Source organism: Tyto alba, unplaced genomic scaffold (assembly GCF_018691265.1).
Source record: "Tyto alba isolate M040663 unplaced genomic scaffold, T.alba_DEE_v4.0 Super-Scaffold_7, whole genome shotgun sequence".
Classification (NCBI taxonomy): domain Eukaryota; kingdom Metazoa; phylum Chordata; class Aves; order Strigiformes; family Tytonidae; genus Tyto; species Tyto alba.
This window is the reverse complement of record NW_024881328.1, coordinates 22,910,060-22,929,313: the sequence shown is the minus strand read 5'-3', so window position 1 is coordinate 22,929,313 and position 19,254 is coordinate 22,910,060. Positions and strand designations below refer to the sequence as shown.

Here is a 19,254-nt window from a genome sequence, read left to right as displayed (position 1 = left end):
TTTCCTCATTATATAGGTCATTCCTGAACCAGGCTGATCTAGTGATTCTAGTTTCCAGTATATTTGTCTCCTGCTTACCACCAGTTATTCCTATCTGTCAGCTTGAATAATCTCGTATCATTCTTCTCCAGGTTTTATTTTTTGGGGGTTTACCCTGGAAAATATTCCCTGTCAGCTTCATTTCACAAGGTTCATTTCTCTGAAACACTCCTATAGCCACTCCCTCCAAGGTAAGATTTTTCATTTCCCCTCTCCACTCCCCCTTCAGATTAAATCCATCTTTCTCACCCTTAGATAAGAAGAGGTCCCATGATTGCCTTATGCATTGACTGAGGCTCCTATGTTTCACACACAGGTAGTAAAAGTCCAGTTTAAAAAAAGAATAATATTCCTAGTCTTCATGCTTTCTATTTCTCTGATCAGTAATACGACCTTCCTGTCCTGTTATTTTATGGTATTTTTGTATTTGACATAGATTCTATCCTATGCCAAAACCTGGAGGCAACAATATTTTTGCACCTGTTGTTGCTTTTCTAGTTTTTACTGATCTCACCACAGTCTCATCTAGAAAACACTGTTCCTAATAAACTGTTACCCAAGCAGAGTTTTTCAGCTTACTGCAGTCCTAATCTTTCATCTTTCACATAAAAACTTGGCTGCACATTTTAAAAGTATCAGAAAGATCTCCCCAGAAGTAAGGTAAATTGGACCTCCAACATCAGTTGAAATATGTCATTTATATGAACACAAAGAAAACAACTGTAATGACTTGAGCATGAGTGTTACACAACTTGTCATTTAAAAGCAATTTCAACAACAGCATAACAGGTATCTGAGCATCTTACAGCTGTATTGCAGACTGGTACGTCTATGAAGCCTGATCAGCGTGGCTCACACAGACATGCAAATGTGCTATGAGTTACTATGCTTATGGTACTGGGTTGGTTATTTTGACAAATCTTTTCAAAACAGGAAGCCTTCAAAGCACTTCTGTTGCTGTTTTGATATGCTATGCACATAACATACCTTGGTTACACGTGTGTTGTATTTCCAGGTCAAAATCTTTCAGATCAAAATCTCTGCTTATTTCGTTGACTTTTTACCTTGAGAATTAATATTTTCAGGCAGAATGGGAAAATAAATTTGATATGATTACTGCCTTTGATGGCAATTATTCAAGAAAACAGTACCTTAAAAATAACTTCTAATAATCCAAATTCAATAAAATATTTCATATGTCCATTACTATCTAGAGGAGTATTTTACAAAGGTTTCAGAATGTCTCCAACCAAGGTGATTCCATAAATAATGCTTGAACAGTGGTTTCTAAGGTATCTTGTGTCTCCTTTGTGACGTAAACTGGTTGTTATGGAGATGGTAAAATATCAACCATTCTTTGTGAGACTGTGCAAGATCAATTTGGAATCCATTACAACAGCTTCTTTTCTCTGCTCAGCTATAATCAGCCTTCCTTAGCAACAGGCATAGCTGTATAAAAAGTATAACATTTTTTAACACAAATGTTTCCATGATACTTTTAGCTGTTTGACAGAAATAGACCTGTATGTATTTGTAACAGATGCAAATTTCACCCTGAATTCCCCAAAATTCTAATAAGTCTAATGGCCTTCAACAGAAATGAGGTTACTACTGTTATGAAGGTTTAACAACTTACAAATAAGCAGACCACTCCATATTTTTTCATTTCATTTATTTCCTTATTTTTTAATTTCATAATCTATACCTTAGAAAAGTTTTTTTTTTGTTTCTTAAAGCAGGGATGCCAAAGTTTAACAGCTTTCACCCTGAATTTAGGGAAAGTACATAAGGGACTTTTGTTCAACAGTGTGTTAAAACTATATAGAGCTTCATGAAATAGAAGAAAAAGGGTTATGTCAGGAGAGTAGTATGTAAAAATATGGTCTAAGATATTTGGCTAGGACATCTGCAGATTATTTTTCTCCATTTTTAGTCTATGCTAGTCACTTTGTCTAAGTGTGTAGGTCCCCAGTCACTTATTGAGTCAGGGTTTTGCAGAGTCCTAGAGCAAGACAGGAATGTGGGAATTCCTTGTTCTACACCCAGTCTGTATTTAGAGGAACAGACAAGCACAGCAAAACATACAGTATTTGATTGGAAAGTCATAAAATTTTCAAAATGACCCTCAGTTATCTGCAGATCATCTGTACTTTTATGGAAACATTACAGAGAAGAAAATAATGAAGATTATTAGAAATCCATTTTGTATATTCTAATAGTACACTCATTTTACTGAACAGGAGCCTAGATGTAAAGTAGAAACAGGCAGAGGGGAGGGAAGTAAAGATACCCTTTTCTCCTGCTATGTGGAAGTGGCAACAAAGTGTGCATTGCAAGGAATGGAGACAACCCAGATACAAATGTTTGCCTACCTCAGGTGCCATCCAAAAGGGTGTTCCCACTGAGGTGTTTCTACGCAGCCGTGTGCTGGTGAGCTGGGCTGAAACACCTGCAATAAAACAGATCCAAAAAACTTGGCTTCAAATTCATGTTGTCATTTCAGTCAGTTTATTTAAAGTATCTGGGAAACAAACCCCAAGCCTAGGAGTACAGCTGCAGAACATCTGGCCAGAGTAGGTGCAGCATTTGTACTGAATTCTTTGTTTGATTAATTTCAGCTTGCTGTATTCATTCAAAAAAGCTGGGAGATTTTTTCTGAATGACTCTCTGCTTGAAGCACTTTCATTCAAACTCAAAAATTCAATTTGAACGTAAATATCACAGACTCCTTTCTGCTGTTTTCATGAGTATAAACAGGAACTATTCAAATTACAACTTGACTTTAAAACTTCTGTTTCAGAAATTTACTCCCTGCACACTGCTGGCAAGAAACTTGTTCACTAGAGTATTTGCAGAGGCTTCTGTTCAACAAAGCATTTATGCACTTTTTAAAATCTTTCCCTATTGAGAAAAGCACAGAAGCTCAAGCTCACACTGCAGCTTGTATTTAGGGAGTTAAGCACATGCTTAAAACAAAGCCTGTGCCTCAGTGCTTTGCTGACCAGGACTGGACTACTGAAGCACAGCTGAGAAAAGGAAGAAAGAACTAGAGTGAAACCAATCAACTTTAACAAGTCAGAATGAACTTTCACAGCAAATCTTCTTCTGTGCTCTGGTCAGCATATAACTGAACTGTAGAATGTAGAGTTCAGGAGCATTCCAGTAAGTTGACACAAAACCAGTACTGACTTAAAAACATATCTCACCTTAACATTGTTTAAAAACAAAACCCACAGTGATCTGCTCCTATGGCATTACCCAGAGACAAAAACGGGCAGAAACACCTAAATGCATGTTGCCTGATGCCAATAGATAAGAAATTTGGACTCACAATTCATAAATTAAATAATTTGATTTCTGGCTCCAAAATTAAATTCTGTATTTATTTTTCATTTTTCAGTGTGATTGCAAGTCTTCAATGATTTCCTGAGTACTGCTGTGAAACAGTTAATTGCTAGTACCTACAGCAAGCCTCTGTGAATTTAACTCTGATCTCTCTTCAGGTAGCTTAATTTGTAGCTGCTATCTATGGACACTCCAAAACAGTTCAGAATACCAAAAAGCTGAGAGGCAGACAGGGTGAGAGAGTGAACAAGCATGAAAATAAATGAATGATAAATTGCAGACATTTTGGGTCGACTTACACTGTGACCAACATTTATTCAAATATATCATGCTGTCGAGTGCAGTTGAGGGAAGAAATGTGTGTTACATTGAAAAAGCGAGTTGTAAAGTCATGCAATAAAGGCGAAAAAAAAGAAGCCTCAATTAAGGATATCTGTGTAATCCTTTCTGTGACCTAATATTCATATGTACGGCCTTGAACATGAAGTAACATTTTTCTTAAAGATTCTGTCTCATTCTGTGGACAGAATAGATAGTATTCACTGAAGAGGTAGTCATTTAACATTTTTTTTATCTCCATCGACTTGAGTTCATTACTTATTCAATATATCCAGTCCTAGTCTGAATTTTAAATTACTCTTTTCCTTTTAACATGTTTCCTTCCCTTCTCATCAAACAATAAATCTCCTTAACATTCCTTCAAAATGGGAGAGGATTATTAATTCCATGGATTAACCTAAAAATATCCAAAGCCTCCACTGGTTTGGGGTACTTAATCTGAGATTTTTCAGTTTTTAGGCACTCCACATGCCTCAAGTAGAGCTGTAATAGATCTCAGCTGCAGTTCAAGAACACAAAGCTCTTAGGCAAAGGAGGACAAGATGTTTCAAACTGCCTATCAGGAAAAAGAGGAACAGAGCTGCCACTTCTAAAAAGTTTGCTGCAGGTGACCTGACAACATTGCAGAGAAACACCAGCAGAATCAAGAACAGTATCCAATTTGATGCTATTCAACTGTCTGAAATACGAGTCCCTTCTCTTCCTGAACTACTTGCATTTTTCACTATATATCTTCCACTTTCTTCAACAAATGAGTCAAGCAGTTCTACAGACAGTATCACCTGTGACTCAGTCCTAGTTCTTTCCCACATTCATTTCTGTGACTGCGGCAGTGGGCTACAGGGAAAAAATTGCAACTTAATGAAGGCTTGGTGTCTGATGCTTCTTCAGTCAGAAATGTCCATGGATATGTGGGCATTTCTTGGCATTTCCTAACCACATGTTAGGAAACACTAGAGATTTAACTCATGTCTTTTTCTAAGGTAGTCATGTTTGTTGTAATTTTCTAGTGTTACTATTGTAACTTAAAAAAGCCCTAAAATCTAAATGTGGAATCAGAGATACCCATGGGACACCAGAAAGGTTGGGATTCTCCGTTTCTTTGAATGTGCCTCTTGGATTTGCAGCATGCTGCTCTGCCTTTGGAAGCCAGAGGTCAAAGCTGAGCTTCCACTGCAGGCCTTCGATACATCTGATACAAACATTTTGTTTTGGGGAGAAAAGCCAACTTTTCCCAGAATGGAGTAGTTACAAAGATCATACTGCCAAAATTCCCCCCAAATAAGAAGGGATCTTCCTCCCTTGTACTAGGTCAGGGACTCAATCCAAGTTTTGCTTCAAGCCATATGTTTCTTCCAGCACTATTTTAATTGTTGCCTTTACCATTCAATATAATGAATTTCTGTCCCTAGCAGATACTAAAGTCTCCTGTTTCCCATCTTTAGCATCTTCAATAGATTTTTATGTTAAATTTATAATACCATGACAACATCAGTATTAATTTTTTTCCACTGCATAAATATAGCATTTTTGGATTAAAAAAAAAAATTGCAGAATTTTTTGGCATGCCAATTTACACTACATTCATTTTGTGAATGTTTTTTTATCTTCATGCACTGCTAAACAAACATCTGTTATTCACACAACACTATTCTCAATGGTGATGACCTTATGCGTTATATGGTTTCATTAGTAAATCATATTACTACTAATCTGTTTCTGTTACCTTTAATAAAATTGTCGATTCCATTGCATACATATCTGAGAGACTAGAGCATGTCCTTATTTTACTAAGTGTATGTTTAAAGGGTAAAAAAAATTGCTGAACTGAGTTAAATTCTAGTGCTAAGTCCCTGTCTATCTATCTAACTATCTATCTGTCTCTCCTGTTCTTTATGATGTTTCCAGACTGGCAATACTCAAATCTAACAGTAATAATCACAAATTAAATGGATGTTAGGTTTTGGACCCAAGGGACCATTTTCCCTTCTGCTCAGAGGGAAAAAATATGCTTAAGGCTAGCAAAAGCCATTTCAGATAAAAGAATGTTTCCTTTTCATATGCAAAAGATAGAATATCTAAATTTAAATTAGGAGGACAACTGCCCTGAAACTGACATTCCTTGTGAAATGCAAAAGAGCTTTGTAAATAAAATGGCAACTTCAGAACTATTTTTAATTATTAAATTATTATGTGTGAGCTTTTAAATTAAAAGTCTATTCCTGATTTTTGGTTAGAATTTTGATTCTTGCTGCATCAGGTTCCTTCTCCATTTTTCCTTCTTAAAATAATTCTGAGTATCCTTCTGAAAAAGTCTCTTACTATGGCATTCTGTCTTCCCAGGGGAAAGTAAACAGATGCCTTTGACTAAACTTCATGTATCAGGAAAACAAATGGGAAGTGGTCATTACCAAAGTCAACGAGCTTGACTCCACCTTCTGTTGTCAGGAGAATGTTGTTCCCTTTCACATCACGATGAATGATCCGGTTATTGTGTAAATGCTGAAGGCCCTATATACCAGCAGTAACAAAAATAAGTTTACTCCCTTATTTAAAAACAATTACCCTACTATTAGGGAATGTAATGAAGACAATCTGCACATACTCTATGGAAACATCTGTCCACTGGATTACATGCTTGATACAACCCCTGCTGCTATAATAGCCCACATAATATCATCAACATTACCATACTTTATAAATGGGAACTATATGTATGAGATGAGTAAATTGCATCCTCTGCTGTCATTACAAGCCCAATGAACCTCCTTACCAAGAGAGCACCACATAAAATGTATGAGATTATAGCTTCATCCAACCGTTGGCCACACTTCAGCAGGCCTTTGACGAGCTCTGTGACAGAACCTCCATTGCACAGCTGTGAAGGGGGGGAGTTGCAAGTGGGGAAAAAAGCAAGACAATTCCTCCGTTACTGAATATACTTGTTTAGGCTGTAAACACCTACTGTGCAAAACTGCACCACAACACAAGTCTGAGAACAACAAGATTTTTACCTTACAATTATTTATGTTGTCACCCCACCTTAGAGCATATTTTTTTAGCAATGCTAATAATAAATCACAGCAGCCTGGGTGGGAGGAGGGAAGTGAAAACCAAATATTATAAAGTGTAATTTATAAAATGTAACTAAAAATTAAAACGTTATAAACAGGACTGTATTTTGTTGTTAAAAGAGGATTTATAAGTCCAATTTACATTATTTGAGTATTTTCACAATAATGCATGCATTGCCTTTTTGAAAAACTGCTTTTGTGCAAAGAAAAGGCCAGACAGAAAAGATTGATGCTCTTGATAACTGGGAGGCAACAAATTACAGTCATTTTAAACTTTCACTCCATCAATGCTCCTGCTGGCAGGCAATATAAAGTAGACAGAAGCCATATCTCTATACTCAGATTTGATGGCATGTGCTGCCAACAACTGAGATGAAACATTCTGATCCAGAAAAGCAGCTTCTTGCAAGCATTTCCCACTAATGGGCTGCCATACATCAAAGGAGGAAAAGAAAAAGTAAAATTAGAATCTTTGTAAATACATTTTCACCCACACTGTTAGTTTACTGTCCACAGTCTTCTAAGCAGCTGTTCGCCTCTTTCCTTTCTCCTCTTTCTCTGTCCTTTTCTTTAATATTCACAATTGTTGGAGAATTGATTGCCTTTCTTTCATTGAATTTTCTCCTCTAGACATCTTTTTGTACCAAGCACCCCTACCATCACCTCTGCCACACAGAAATCACATGCATTTCAACACAAGTTCATTTTACGTTATCAGTATTAAGTCAAAAATACTATCACGTGAATCAGGAGAATGGCATGAAATCAGACGTTCCACAAGCTCTCAAGTTTTGCATCTCTCAAATAGCTTTTGTGAACTGTGTACCAGTTCAATAAATAATTTCTGTGATACGTCGATAGTTTCCTTCATTTATTACTAACGTCCCTTGCATCAAAAAAGTCCACTAATATTAAAGGTTTAGTTCATGGAAAGGACAAGATCACATGATAAATAAGACTTCCATTATGTAAATAAATTCCTGAAGCAAAATATCATCCCTGCAAACATTGATGAGCTCCGCAGGAATTTTACTTTACTTTTTAATTAATTAGTAAGGAATTTTATTCTTATTATTTTAATCATTTGGGTGGGAGCATTCAGCTCAATATGAACCATCAAATGTATTTACAAGAGGCTATCATCTCACAAGAGAAAGTGCATGGTTTTCCTTCCATGCTTAGCCATTTGCTGACAAGCCATTAAGTCAAAGATTTTTGTTTATTGTTTTGATTGTGCTAAATGTTCTATTGAGACAGGCTGTACTAAACTTATCTCTAGCTTGCAAATAAAGTAGAAAAGTATGCCCTCACTTCAAAAACCACCCAAGCTGGTTGTGACTGAAAAATGATACAGACTGACAGCTGTTTGGTAGCATGTGTTAAATGAATGACTGACTCTGAAAATAAATATATCCCACAAACACTACTGTTGCTCTCAGTGACACTGTTCTTGACAGTCAGCAAAGATCTGGGACTAAATGAACTTGTAAACTTCATTACTACTTTATACCTAATTACCTAATGGTAATACCTTTAAAAAAGGACATTTCGATGGAAAAGTAGGGAAGCTTGCTTTACAGTTGTCTGTGCTACACTTATCCGAGAACTGCATCATCATAAAAATATTTAAAGTCTCCACTTTTCCTACTCTTCTTCATCCTAGGCACTTATTGAAGTAAGGTCCTGCCTGTACTGAGTAAACATGGCACAATTGTTCCTAAAGGGAAAAAAAAAAATCCACCTTTTTATTACAAATTTTGGAACTCACACATCCAATGAATATATTCCATCAAAGACTCAGGGATCAAAGTCTGAGTACTTTGTATATTCCCTTTCACTGAAGAACTGTCATTAATTTATAATATAAAAAGTAACTGCTATGCTTATATAAATTTGCATGTAAATTCCAAGGCAAGGAATAGTTTGCCTAGATAAATAGATAAATTTATCTGTACAAGGCAAACACATTTTTTTTTATTCAAAGTTTTAAAGAAATTTGACATTATGTGCACCAAAACACACCTGAAATGGACATACTTAATTGATAAGGTCTGTACAAACACCTAACTCTCTCAAATACTACCTTCATTTTTTTTACATAGAATATGTCATGATTTTGCTTTACAAAATTTTGCTTTACAAAATAATACATGTGATGTATCTGTTGAATATGCTACATGTGTGTTAAAAAAGAAAACACATGGGAAACCAAGCCCAAACTCAACACAAAGCCAGCAGGCATGTTTTCTATTGTAGTAGAAAACAGAACCAAAAGATAAATACTAAAGCTCCTTTTTTGATAGCTACTGAACACATCCAAAAGATTTCATTCAAGCTACGTAATTCTGTAGTACGTAGAAGTCAGATGTATTGCTGGGATTCCACAACTTAAAGTGGAAATAAAGATTCCCAATTCTGATTTCAGTCACTATTCAAGAACAGAAAGTGGAATTTCTAAAATGATCAGTAATTAAAAAGTGAATGCTAACTTTCACCCATCTAATTACAACAGAGAGAAATGCTTGAATGGTCTGTTACTGCTCATCAGTCTGTGCAAAGTTCTGATCAGTTAAGCCTAGAAAACATCTAGAAGAAATCCTCATCTTGCAACAATCTTTAGCAGTCATTTAACTGGCAACAAGACCACCAAAACACATTTTTCATTGCAGCAATACTGATTGCCACTGAATAAGAAGAGTAAATAGAAGGTATTTCTGTTGCTAGGTTTTCAACAACAACCAGCCTGTAGCTTCAAATTACCATAAAACAGACCTTCCCAATAGATTTTCTCTGTTCATTTTTGCAATAGGCAGCATTTTTGTTAACTGGCCTCCATATTACTACTTCATCAGCCTGAGCTCTCCAAAATTTTAAAGAAATTCCTTATCTAGTGTATCCTCCAACATGAAAAAAAAATCAAGCTGTTTTTAGGCAATGCATTCTTATCAAAAGGATAACCATTCTTATTAAAATTATTTGCCTGTTTTGGAAGCAGGATGTAGCAACTTGAACAGAAATAAAATGCAAGGACATTCCCTATTAAAAAAACTTCAAGTTTGGATGTGATTTTCAACAGTAGGCTACCACACATCATCAATCACCAGTCCTTTGATTAACAGTCCCAATCAGAGAATCATGAAAGTCTGTGGCTCTTCTAGCAATAAAAACCAGAAACCCAACAACATTTGCTAGTTAAGATGTAATGTTATCAAAATGTCTTTACCTCAAGTACTAGCCAGAGCTGTCCTCCCACATATTGATCTGCTTTGTAAAACATCCCATAAAATCTAACAACATTAGGATGATTGGGAAGAAACTGCAAAATATTATATTCTGCTTCAATTTCTTCATCTACATCCTAAATAAAAAACAAAAACATACAGAATGTATAAACACAGTAAGTCTGTTCAAAGCAAGAGCAACCCCTCATGGATAAAAATAACTATTTTTCACTTAGTTTGTACTTTTAAATGGTTTTCCTTTAATGCAGGTGAAAGTACCCACACAATGCTGTAAATTTAATCCACACCAAATCATGCCACCTCTGCTTTTTTTAGATCCAGAAATGTGAAGTCTGTGTAAAGCAAGCCATTGTTTTTCAAGTATTCTTTCAGTGCATAATATACTTAACAGAAAAGTAAAAATTATACTCAATTTTGCTCAGTTGTCTAAATAAGAAATTTACGCATGTATTATTTTCTAACCTGTTTTTAAACATGCATATTTTTACTGTGTAAGCTAAATGTAAAAACATGAACCTTTGATTCATTCTTTTTCCTATGGTCATCAGATGGGACCAAACAGAACAATTTCACAAAACCTCAAAGAGGACATCAGTAAAAACAAAGACATTCTTATGAGGAAAAGACATACACCAGAAATAATTAAAGAGAGACAAAACAAAACTCATTAAATAAGCAAATGTTACTAAATATTTGTTAATTAAAGAATTCTATGACAATTACAAAATACTGTTTAATATCAGCACACAAGCCACAACTCAGAACAGTAGCTAGGCACTAAATCTTTCTTTGTTTCTGCACAGACTGTGACTATTAGAAACTTAAGCTCTTACATGCATTTTCCTTTTTTTGCATTTTGCTAAAAAGGATATCATCTTATTTATTACCTTCTTCAGATTTATACAAGAGAAAACCAAGATGAATTTCAGTAGTGGTAGATGACAAACACAACTTTTTTTTAGTATTTTAGCCCCAATGTCATGATCAAACTCCAGCTTGATTCAACTTGAGGAGCTGCCAATTAAATCTTCCATTGAAAACTCGGGCCTTGGTTCTCAAGGGGAGCTAGACATTCAATACCCACTAAAACTGGAGCTGGAACAGAACTACCTCTGAGAATTTGGGCTGTGGTCTTCTTCTGTTTTTATCTTAACTATTGTCTTGCATATTATCAACTTATAAAAGATAACTATAAAATATGCTAAAGTTCACAGTACTTCTGTGATGGGAAAAGTAATTGTTTTAGGAAGTACACAAGATATAATAAGAACATTAAGATTAACAGCAACTTGTATTTTCCCTGCTATAGCATGCCCGTAAGAGGAATGCCTCTGTGCCTTCTTATAATTTACATGCTCCAAGTACAGATATTTAAATTTGTACCAGAAGAGTTACATAGACCTAAAAAAAGAAACTAGGTAAATGCTGTCTTCAAATAACATACAAAAAGATGAAATTGTAAGTTGCAGCTTCCAGGTGCTGGCACCAAACTCCTGTCAATGCATTCTGCAAAACTGTTCCCTTTGGGACACTTTCAATACCTTACACATTTAATTTACATTTCAACTCTGTTTGAGAATTATTTTAAATTAACAATGAAGGTACAGTTTAATATTTTTTACTTACACTGATAGGATCCAGAATCTTTACTGCTGCCAGGCTCCCATCTTTCTTATTGGCAACCTTATAGACTTTACCGTAAGTGCCTTTGCCAATAGTCTCTATAATTTCCCAGATATCCGAGGGATCAGCTAATGATTCTAGTCCAATCATACTGGAATTATATTGAAACAATCCATACAATGGCTTCCTGGAAAACAAAGCAGACACACATACTGTGGGAAGCTCTAAGTAACTTTGTACTAAAGAATGGATATGATGATAATGAAATCAAATATTGTCTCAATTTGATAAAACAGATAGAATCACAATTGAAAACCAGACAGAAAGATAAGATCACTAAATGAAGGAATGGAAAGAAAACTCTGGGGACCACTTCTCTTTACTTACATTGCCGTACGTATTATTTGCTTCAAACGTTGCCCCATACACTACATCATTCTGAACAGATTTTAACAAGTTCTGACAAAATCTGATCCCTCCCTCTACTTCATGCTCTTTTAATGGACATTTTACACAATTGGTTTAACATGGCTCATGAAATGAGGCCCTATTTCTTGTGCATTAAAAAGCCTTATCATGCTGTTAACATATTTTTGTCTAATGCCCCCTGGATAATTGCCAGACAGGCATTCAGTAGGTATAACACCTCATCGTATCTGATATATCTACAACAGGGTTATGTATAACTAATTTAATAAAAGTTAAGACTCAGCTGGCTGGTATCATAAAACACAAACTTAATAAGAGGCAACAGGTATACCACTGGGGTAGCATTCACTGGAGATGTTTCTCAACAATTGCACTTGTCTCTATCTCTGTATTTCAGTCAGAGTGTGTTATGGTCAGCTACACGGGCTGACTACCCCTCTGCCTTCAGATCTCCCGGTCAGGGTACTTGTTTCCTTAAACACTCTTGAGTGATGTATAGATCACTACAGCCTATGCAAAGGGCTCCTTCCCACCCTTGGAATTACACAGATGGCATGTTCTGGTGAGTAGAAAAATGACAATACCATTTTAGGATTTCATTTCACGTAGTGAGAGCCTAGATCTTGTCCCTGAACTGGAATTAGAGTAAGGAAATAGGAAGTTTAAGATGAGATGAACATAACCTTCTTATATAACTCATCATTAGGGCAGCTGACTGGTTTATGGTTTATCTAGGAAAGAATATTATTTGCCAGTTTGGTGGCTGTCAGTAGGTAGACCACTTCAGCTACCTGTACACTTAACTAGGAGATGTAAAGTCTGAGATCCATGAACAAACCAAAGGAGAAAAATAAGCAAGTGATCTTGACAAAAGCAATTGAAGACACCACCATCACTGACTGCATAAGCTCTTGATTTTTGGAGATGAATTGACTAGCACCTTAAACATACACTTCAATTTTTTTTTGTTTGAGCCATTTCTTTCTAAGCATATCTCATACCTGCAAACCTGCTTGAAATAATTTTAAAAACCTGCTGTCTCATTTACCTCTTCACCATTTCCAGCATCAGTGACAACTATCAGGCATGAGAAATGTAGTCAGAAAGAAACGTGAGCCTTGCTGGGGAAACTGATAAATTAATAAGGAATGAAGCAGCAGCTCTTCAGTCTAATTAAAGAAATAATTGTGCTTTCTGTTCATGATAGAGAAGAAAGTAACCTGTGTGCAAATTCACATGCAGTGCAGGTCTGTATAGCAATATGCAGACTGGAAGCATATGTATTAAACTCACTTGCATGCTTTGTTCCTTTCCAAAGAAATTTTTTAATTCCTTTAGACCCTAAGACAAAATGTTTACATGTTGCTAAAGTAATTTAACATATAGCAGGCACAAAACATGGCTGTTGCTAAAATCAGGTTAGAAGTATAATGGTTTTTTAAACAGTGGTAGGCACATTTAGAGAATACCTCTATTTCCCTCCTTGGTTAAAACTGTAGTTGTTAGTTGCACCAAAGACAGTGCCAAATAATATAGCAAATTGCTTTGGTCTCTTGACCAAAAAAGACAAAGAAAATAAGGAAAACGAAGGGAAGGGGGAAAAAAAATGCTAGAGTTAATGTAATTTATCTATTGTTGGTCAATAATTTAAATTTCTCACTACTTGGATGCGGTACAACATGCTGCAAATGAAGAACAATATTCTGAACACATACAGTTAGCACCTCAGAAGAGAAGCAGGTCAGGTGAAAAATTTCTCTGAAATCAGTGAACAGACTGTACTACATGCACTGAAGACAGCAGCCACATGATAGCTCCTGATAAGCCAACCTTAAGAGCAAGGTTTGCTTGCAGCATGGGGGGTGGTGATGAATACAAACAGAAATTGGAACAGTTGCATCTCAGGTTAAAAAAAACACCACATATTGAACATATGTGATTTTAATGTTTTAGGAGAAATGCTACAGACGTTCATGTGCAAAGAAACAGAGAATAATAGACTGCAAACAGCTTTGATGCAACCTTGCCACCCCACCCCCCCAAAAAAAGTCTGATATTTACTTCACTGTCCCTACAACAACTACCCTATCACACAGATTGTCCAGAAAATGATGCACAGCACTCGTTGTAGTGATGTAATATTTATTATGATGACTCCCTCCAAGCAGCTGTTGTGGATAAATATGTTTTTCCTGAAAACAAAACAATCTAGTGCCATTGCCTGCTTTTGTTCCAATTAATAAGCAACCATTAAAATGGTATCTCCAAATTTTTGAAATACATTAACATTTCTTTATACCAGAAGACAATGTTGACAGAATAAAATCTAACACAAAATGGTTACAGATGGAGTCATGATGGAGGACTGAAGAAGAATTTTAGTGAGTGAGCACTTCTATGCATTGTGATAACAAGGCAGCATTTACAGACAGAATGTTTATGCATTACAAGAAATCAGATGTACCAAATATGTACCATAAACCTCTTCTGCTTACACTAAACCAGCCTCTTCTTGAACTCAAACAATACATATCTAAATGAGATTCTACAGCTGTGTAAGTGCCCACTGCACACAACATAGTAACCCTTATGACATCCCCATGATAGATGAGAATGTTCTACAGCACAAAAAAGCAAAAAAATAGTATCTGTTATTACCTTCAGTATTGTAAAATCTGGATTATTTTTTAAAAAAAGGACAAAGTCATAGAATCATAGAATCATAGAATAGTTTGAGTTGGAAGGGACCTTAAAGACCATCTAGTTCCAACCCCCTGCCATGGGCAGGGACCCCTTCCACCAGACCAGGCTGCTCAAAGCCCCATCCAACCTGGCCTTGAGCCCTTCCAGGGAGGGGGCAGCCACAGCTGCTCTGGGCAACCTGTGCCAGGGCCTCACCACCCTCACAGGAAAGAATTTCTTCCTTATATCTAATCTGAATCTTCTCTCTTTCAGTTTAAAACCATCACACCTCATCCTATCACTACACTCCCTGATAAGGAGTCCCTTCCCATCTCTCTTGTAGGCCCCTTTTAAGTACTGGACAGCTGCTATAAGGTCTTCCTGGAGGCTTCTCTTCTCCAGGCTGAACAACCCCAACTCTCTCAGCCTGTCCTCACAGGGGAGCTGCTCCAGCCCCCTGATCATCTTCATGGCCTCCTCTGGACCTGCTCAAGCAGGTCTGTGTCCTTCTGATGTTGGGGGGCCCCAGAGCTGATACAGCACTCCAGGTAAGATCTCATGAGAGCAGAGGGGGAGAATCCCCTCCCTTGACCTGCTGGCCACACTTCTCTTGATGCAGCCCAGGACACAGCTGGCTTTCTGGGCCAGCACATTGCTGGCTCACAGTCAGTTTTCCATCCACTACTATTCCCCAGTTCTCCTCCGCAGGGCTGCTCTCAATCCATGTAAACATTAAAGGAAAAAGCTGAAGTTGCAAAGTGAATTTGTACTTTCTCTCTTTTCTGATTTGCTGAGCTTCAGAAAATAAAATGCCATTTTTTTAAGGCTGCCATTTACTTTTTGTTTCTACAGAGAAAAGTTACATATGCATGCAACCACTTTTACAACCACCCCATATTCAGAAGACCTTTACACTAAAATGCTGAAGCTGAAATTTTTTAGGAAGAATTTTCTCCTTTCACTCCCCCTACATCAGGTCTCACACCTATCTGGGCTTTGAAATGATGTACAGAGAGTGGCTTCTAGCTGTGAAAAACAGAGATGCCTTCCCCAGAGGGAGCTTCAACCTATTAGAGACCTACTGATTACAAGTATTTCATGATTTCTGCCACCAGCTGGAGAAAACTTCTCAGTGGTTAAATCTGTTCCATGCAAGCAAGCATAATAGCCCACACCAGATGCTGAAAAATTACACATTGGCAATTAACTCTACTGGATGGGGAACAACTTACACAAAGCTATTTGGGACTCCACACACTTACACTATTTAAGGAATGACTACATGCTATCAATAAACCCATAGCAGTCTACCAAACCCTGTTTTGTGTACTTGGAAAGAGACAGAATGCAAAGCAAAAGCAAGAACAACTTGATGGAGTCCGGTCAAACTGCTCTCAAACTGAAATACGGTCAAACAGCACGACTGTTTTTTTAAAGCAGAGATAATGTAGTAACTTAAAATAAATCTTGTAAAAGTTGACCACCCAAGACAAAGAATAGCATCAGACAAAAAATTATTAACAGACTTCAGCCACTGATAGGGTTTCTTCCATTTATCCATGAAAAGAGATATTCTCCATCATTAAAGTAAATTTTATGGGTTTCTTCATATCACCTTGTCCTGGTTTTGGCTGGGAAAGAGTTAATTTTCCTCCTAGTAGCTGGTACATTGCTGTTTTGGACTTAGTGTGAGAATAATGTTGATAACACACTGATGTTTTAGTTGTTGATTTCTCTATTTTGAAAACCTTTAGCACTCAGAACAAATTAAGTCAGACCAGGCATGACAGACTAACTTAGATGGCAGTCAGGAAAATGAGCAAATAGGATTTATCTACATTTAAATAAAATATTTCTCTGTAAGGTCAACATTAGAGTCAATGATTGCATATTATCACCCCTTAACAGTATCTCTAAGACAAACAGACTACAGTATTGTTTAAAATAAAAGATAATGTAAAAGAAATATGAGTTACGGACAACACATAAATTGTTTTTCCCTCTGTGAACTACAGCCTTCCAGTTGTATTCCATGGCTCCGAAGAGTCTCAAAACAGCCATCTGGAAAATTATGTGGTGTCCTAGAAGTTCTACTGTGATATTCACCTATGTTGTGAAAACAAAACACAAACCCCAAGCCCTATATAGAGTAACTACATGAAGATTTTTTAATGAGATAATTACTTCTGGAATTAAATCAGAAACTTTTTCTTAAGATTTATTATCACAGCTATCTTACTCAAAACTTAAAGGGACAAGAGGGACTCATAAGCAAAAAAAAAACAGTGCCAGAAATAGCTTTACAATTACTGTTCTATTTTCAGTAATGCCTTATTCAACTTCTACACAACAGTGATTTGCCTGTTGTCTTCCAACACACACCCTTTTCTAGCTCACAGTAAAACAGGACATCTGTAGAGGTTTTGAAATTAGTAAGAGCCTCACTCCATTCTGGTGCTTTCTAACAGTCACGGTATACAGTATTAGACAGTTTTGAAATCTAATATAACTGGTAGGAACATAATAGCAATACTAGTCAATACTAGTGAAGTAAAATTTAACACACTGTTTCCACATGAAGAATTCATGCACAGGGCTAACTGTTGCAATGTTCTTTTTGTCTAACCCCTCTTGACTCTCTTGTGAAACAGCTGGTTTATACTCTTCTGGCATATACACATACTGTTGAAGAATAAAAAAGTCACATTCAAAATGCAGGTATCTCACTATTTGTAGGGAGCTCAATACTGCTTCCATACCAAATAAATAACTCATAGAAGAATTTAGTAGGTAAAGTTGACATTATCAGCTATGGCTTCACCCAGCCATGACAGCCCCTATTCTGCTGGCTAGTAATGGTCACACCCAGACAGCTACCTAAGAAGCAATTGTTAGAGGAATTAATGAACCACTGAGAAAGGCACAAGAAAATCAATAGTCAGAACATCTTCCTTTGCTAGTCTCCTCCTGCTGTTTCTCACTGGCTAGGTTAAAACAAAGAAGATGTCAATATCTTGAAATTAAGCATACAAAAGAATCCATCAACACACCATCCTATAGCTGTTCTCATTTGGTCTCAGGAAGAGAGACTGCTGAATGTGATGTGAATAGTTCTTTCTGGGATAAAGGTCAGTGATGGAAGGAGATGAAGGAGAAGGATAAAGTATGTTCAAGAGCTGTTATTGATGCTATACAACTTACAAACAAAAAGAACTACAATTTAACTGATCACATCATTTCACTAGGCCAACGTAAGAGAAAAGTAAGACAATCAGGAATAGAACTTCTATTATTTATATGATAGAACCCTGAAAACACTCCTGCTAAATTCAGTGCACAGAACAAGTCTCTGTTGAATATACAAACCACGAAACTGACCCTGCAGGTGTTCAAAATGGAGATGAAGAGGATGTAACTGTAAAACATGCTCTCCCTTCCCATCTACTTCAACTTAAACTTTTTAAAATTTTTACTAATTGTACACTCTCTATCTCTACATAAAGTCCTTTAAATACAGAAGTATCTTTGTTACTTTCTTTCCTTCTGGATGTAGGGAGGACTGGATGTATGTATGGACTAGATAATATTTGGATTTTCTGGATGGACTAGATAATCTAAATTTTTAGACTTGTAATATCAGCCACAGAGCCAGAATAGAGTGATAACCAGTGGCAATGGATTGTGTTTGGACAGCAGTTCTGAGGAAAGCATTGTGAATGTTTGCTCTCTTGTCTTGTCTATGCATTCAGTTCATCACAGCATGAAACACAACCCCATTCCTAGGATCAACCACAACAAACTTCCCACAAAACAGCTGCTGACATTATGGCAGAGAAATCTAGATGTCACCTCCTTCTCTAAAGAGAAAAAACGACTTGATTTTTTGAATATTAGTGAAATAAAAATTTCACACCACCACTCTAAACCCAGTTCTGAACCACAGGCATTTGTAAGATTATAATCTTAATTCAAAATTTTGGATCAAATGTTTGAGTCTAAACCAGAACACTCTCCATTCATATCCTGGAAAATGCCTGGTAGGAAAGATGTATGTGCCTAGTCCAGACAATCCAGTTGCATGTTTTCATTTAGATTCACTGCATCATATTCTGTTGCATTACAGATTTTTATAAGTAAACTCTTATTGGACACTTATATTTATAAGTAAAGCATTAACATTTGTCCAATAATGATTGATCTTTTCTGTACTGTTCATATAAATCTAACAGAAGACTACTCTGGATGGGCAACTACGTCCTTGCAATCAGCCAGTTTCATAAACAGACCTAGGATGCATGTAGGCAAACGTAAAGTACAGCTTGGCCCCTGACCACCTCTCCTGCAAATCTAATGCTGCTCTTACTGGGTATGCACTTTCAGCCTTTCCTGAAGGCCTGTGTCAGATCAGGAGGCACTGCTGACTCTGTTGCTCGGTCACACAGAAGTTATTTTATTCCAGAACTATTTAGCACTTCATCCTG

At 36.6% G+C, this 19,254-nt stretch overlaps 1 protein-coding gene across 1 annotated transcript in view; it reads right to left on the bottom strand.

Moving 5' to 3' along the window:
* The window catches only part of MYO3B (myosin IIIB), a 206,031-nt gene that overhangs the window by 166,829 nt on the left and 19,948 nt on the right, over positions 1-19,254 (bottom strand). The window contains exons 3-7 of the mRNA XM_032989705.2: positions 11,666-11,849; positions 10,021-10,155; positions 6,497-6,601; positions 6,135-6,234; positions 2,412-2,488 (exon numbers count right to left, since the gene is read on the bottom strand). Coding sequence (XP_032845596.2) covers positions 2,412-2,488; positions 6,135-6,234; positions 6,497-6,601; positions 10,021-10,155; positions 11,666-11,849 — 601 coding nt within the window. The remainder of the gene's footprint in view (positions 1-2,411; positions 2,489-6,134; positions 6,235-6,496; positions 6,602-10,020; positions 10,156-11,665; positions 11,850-19,254) is intronic.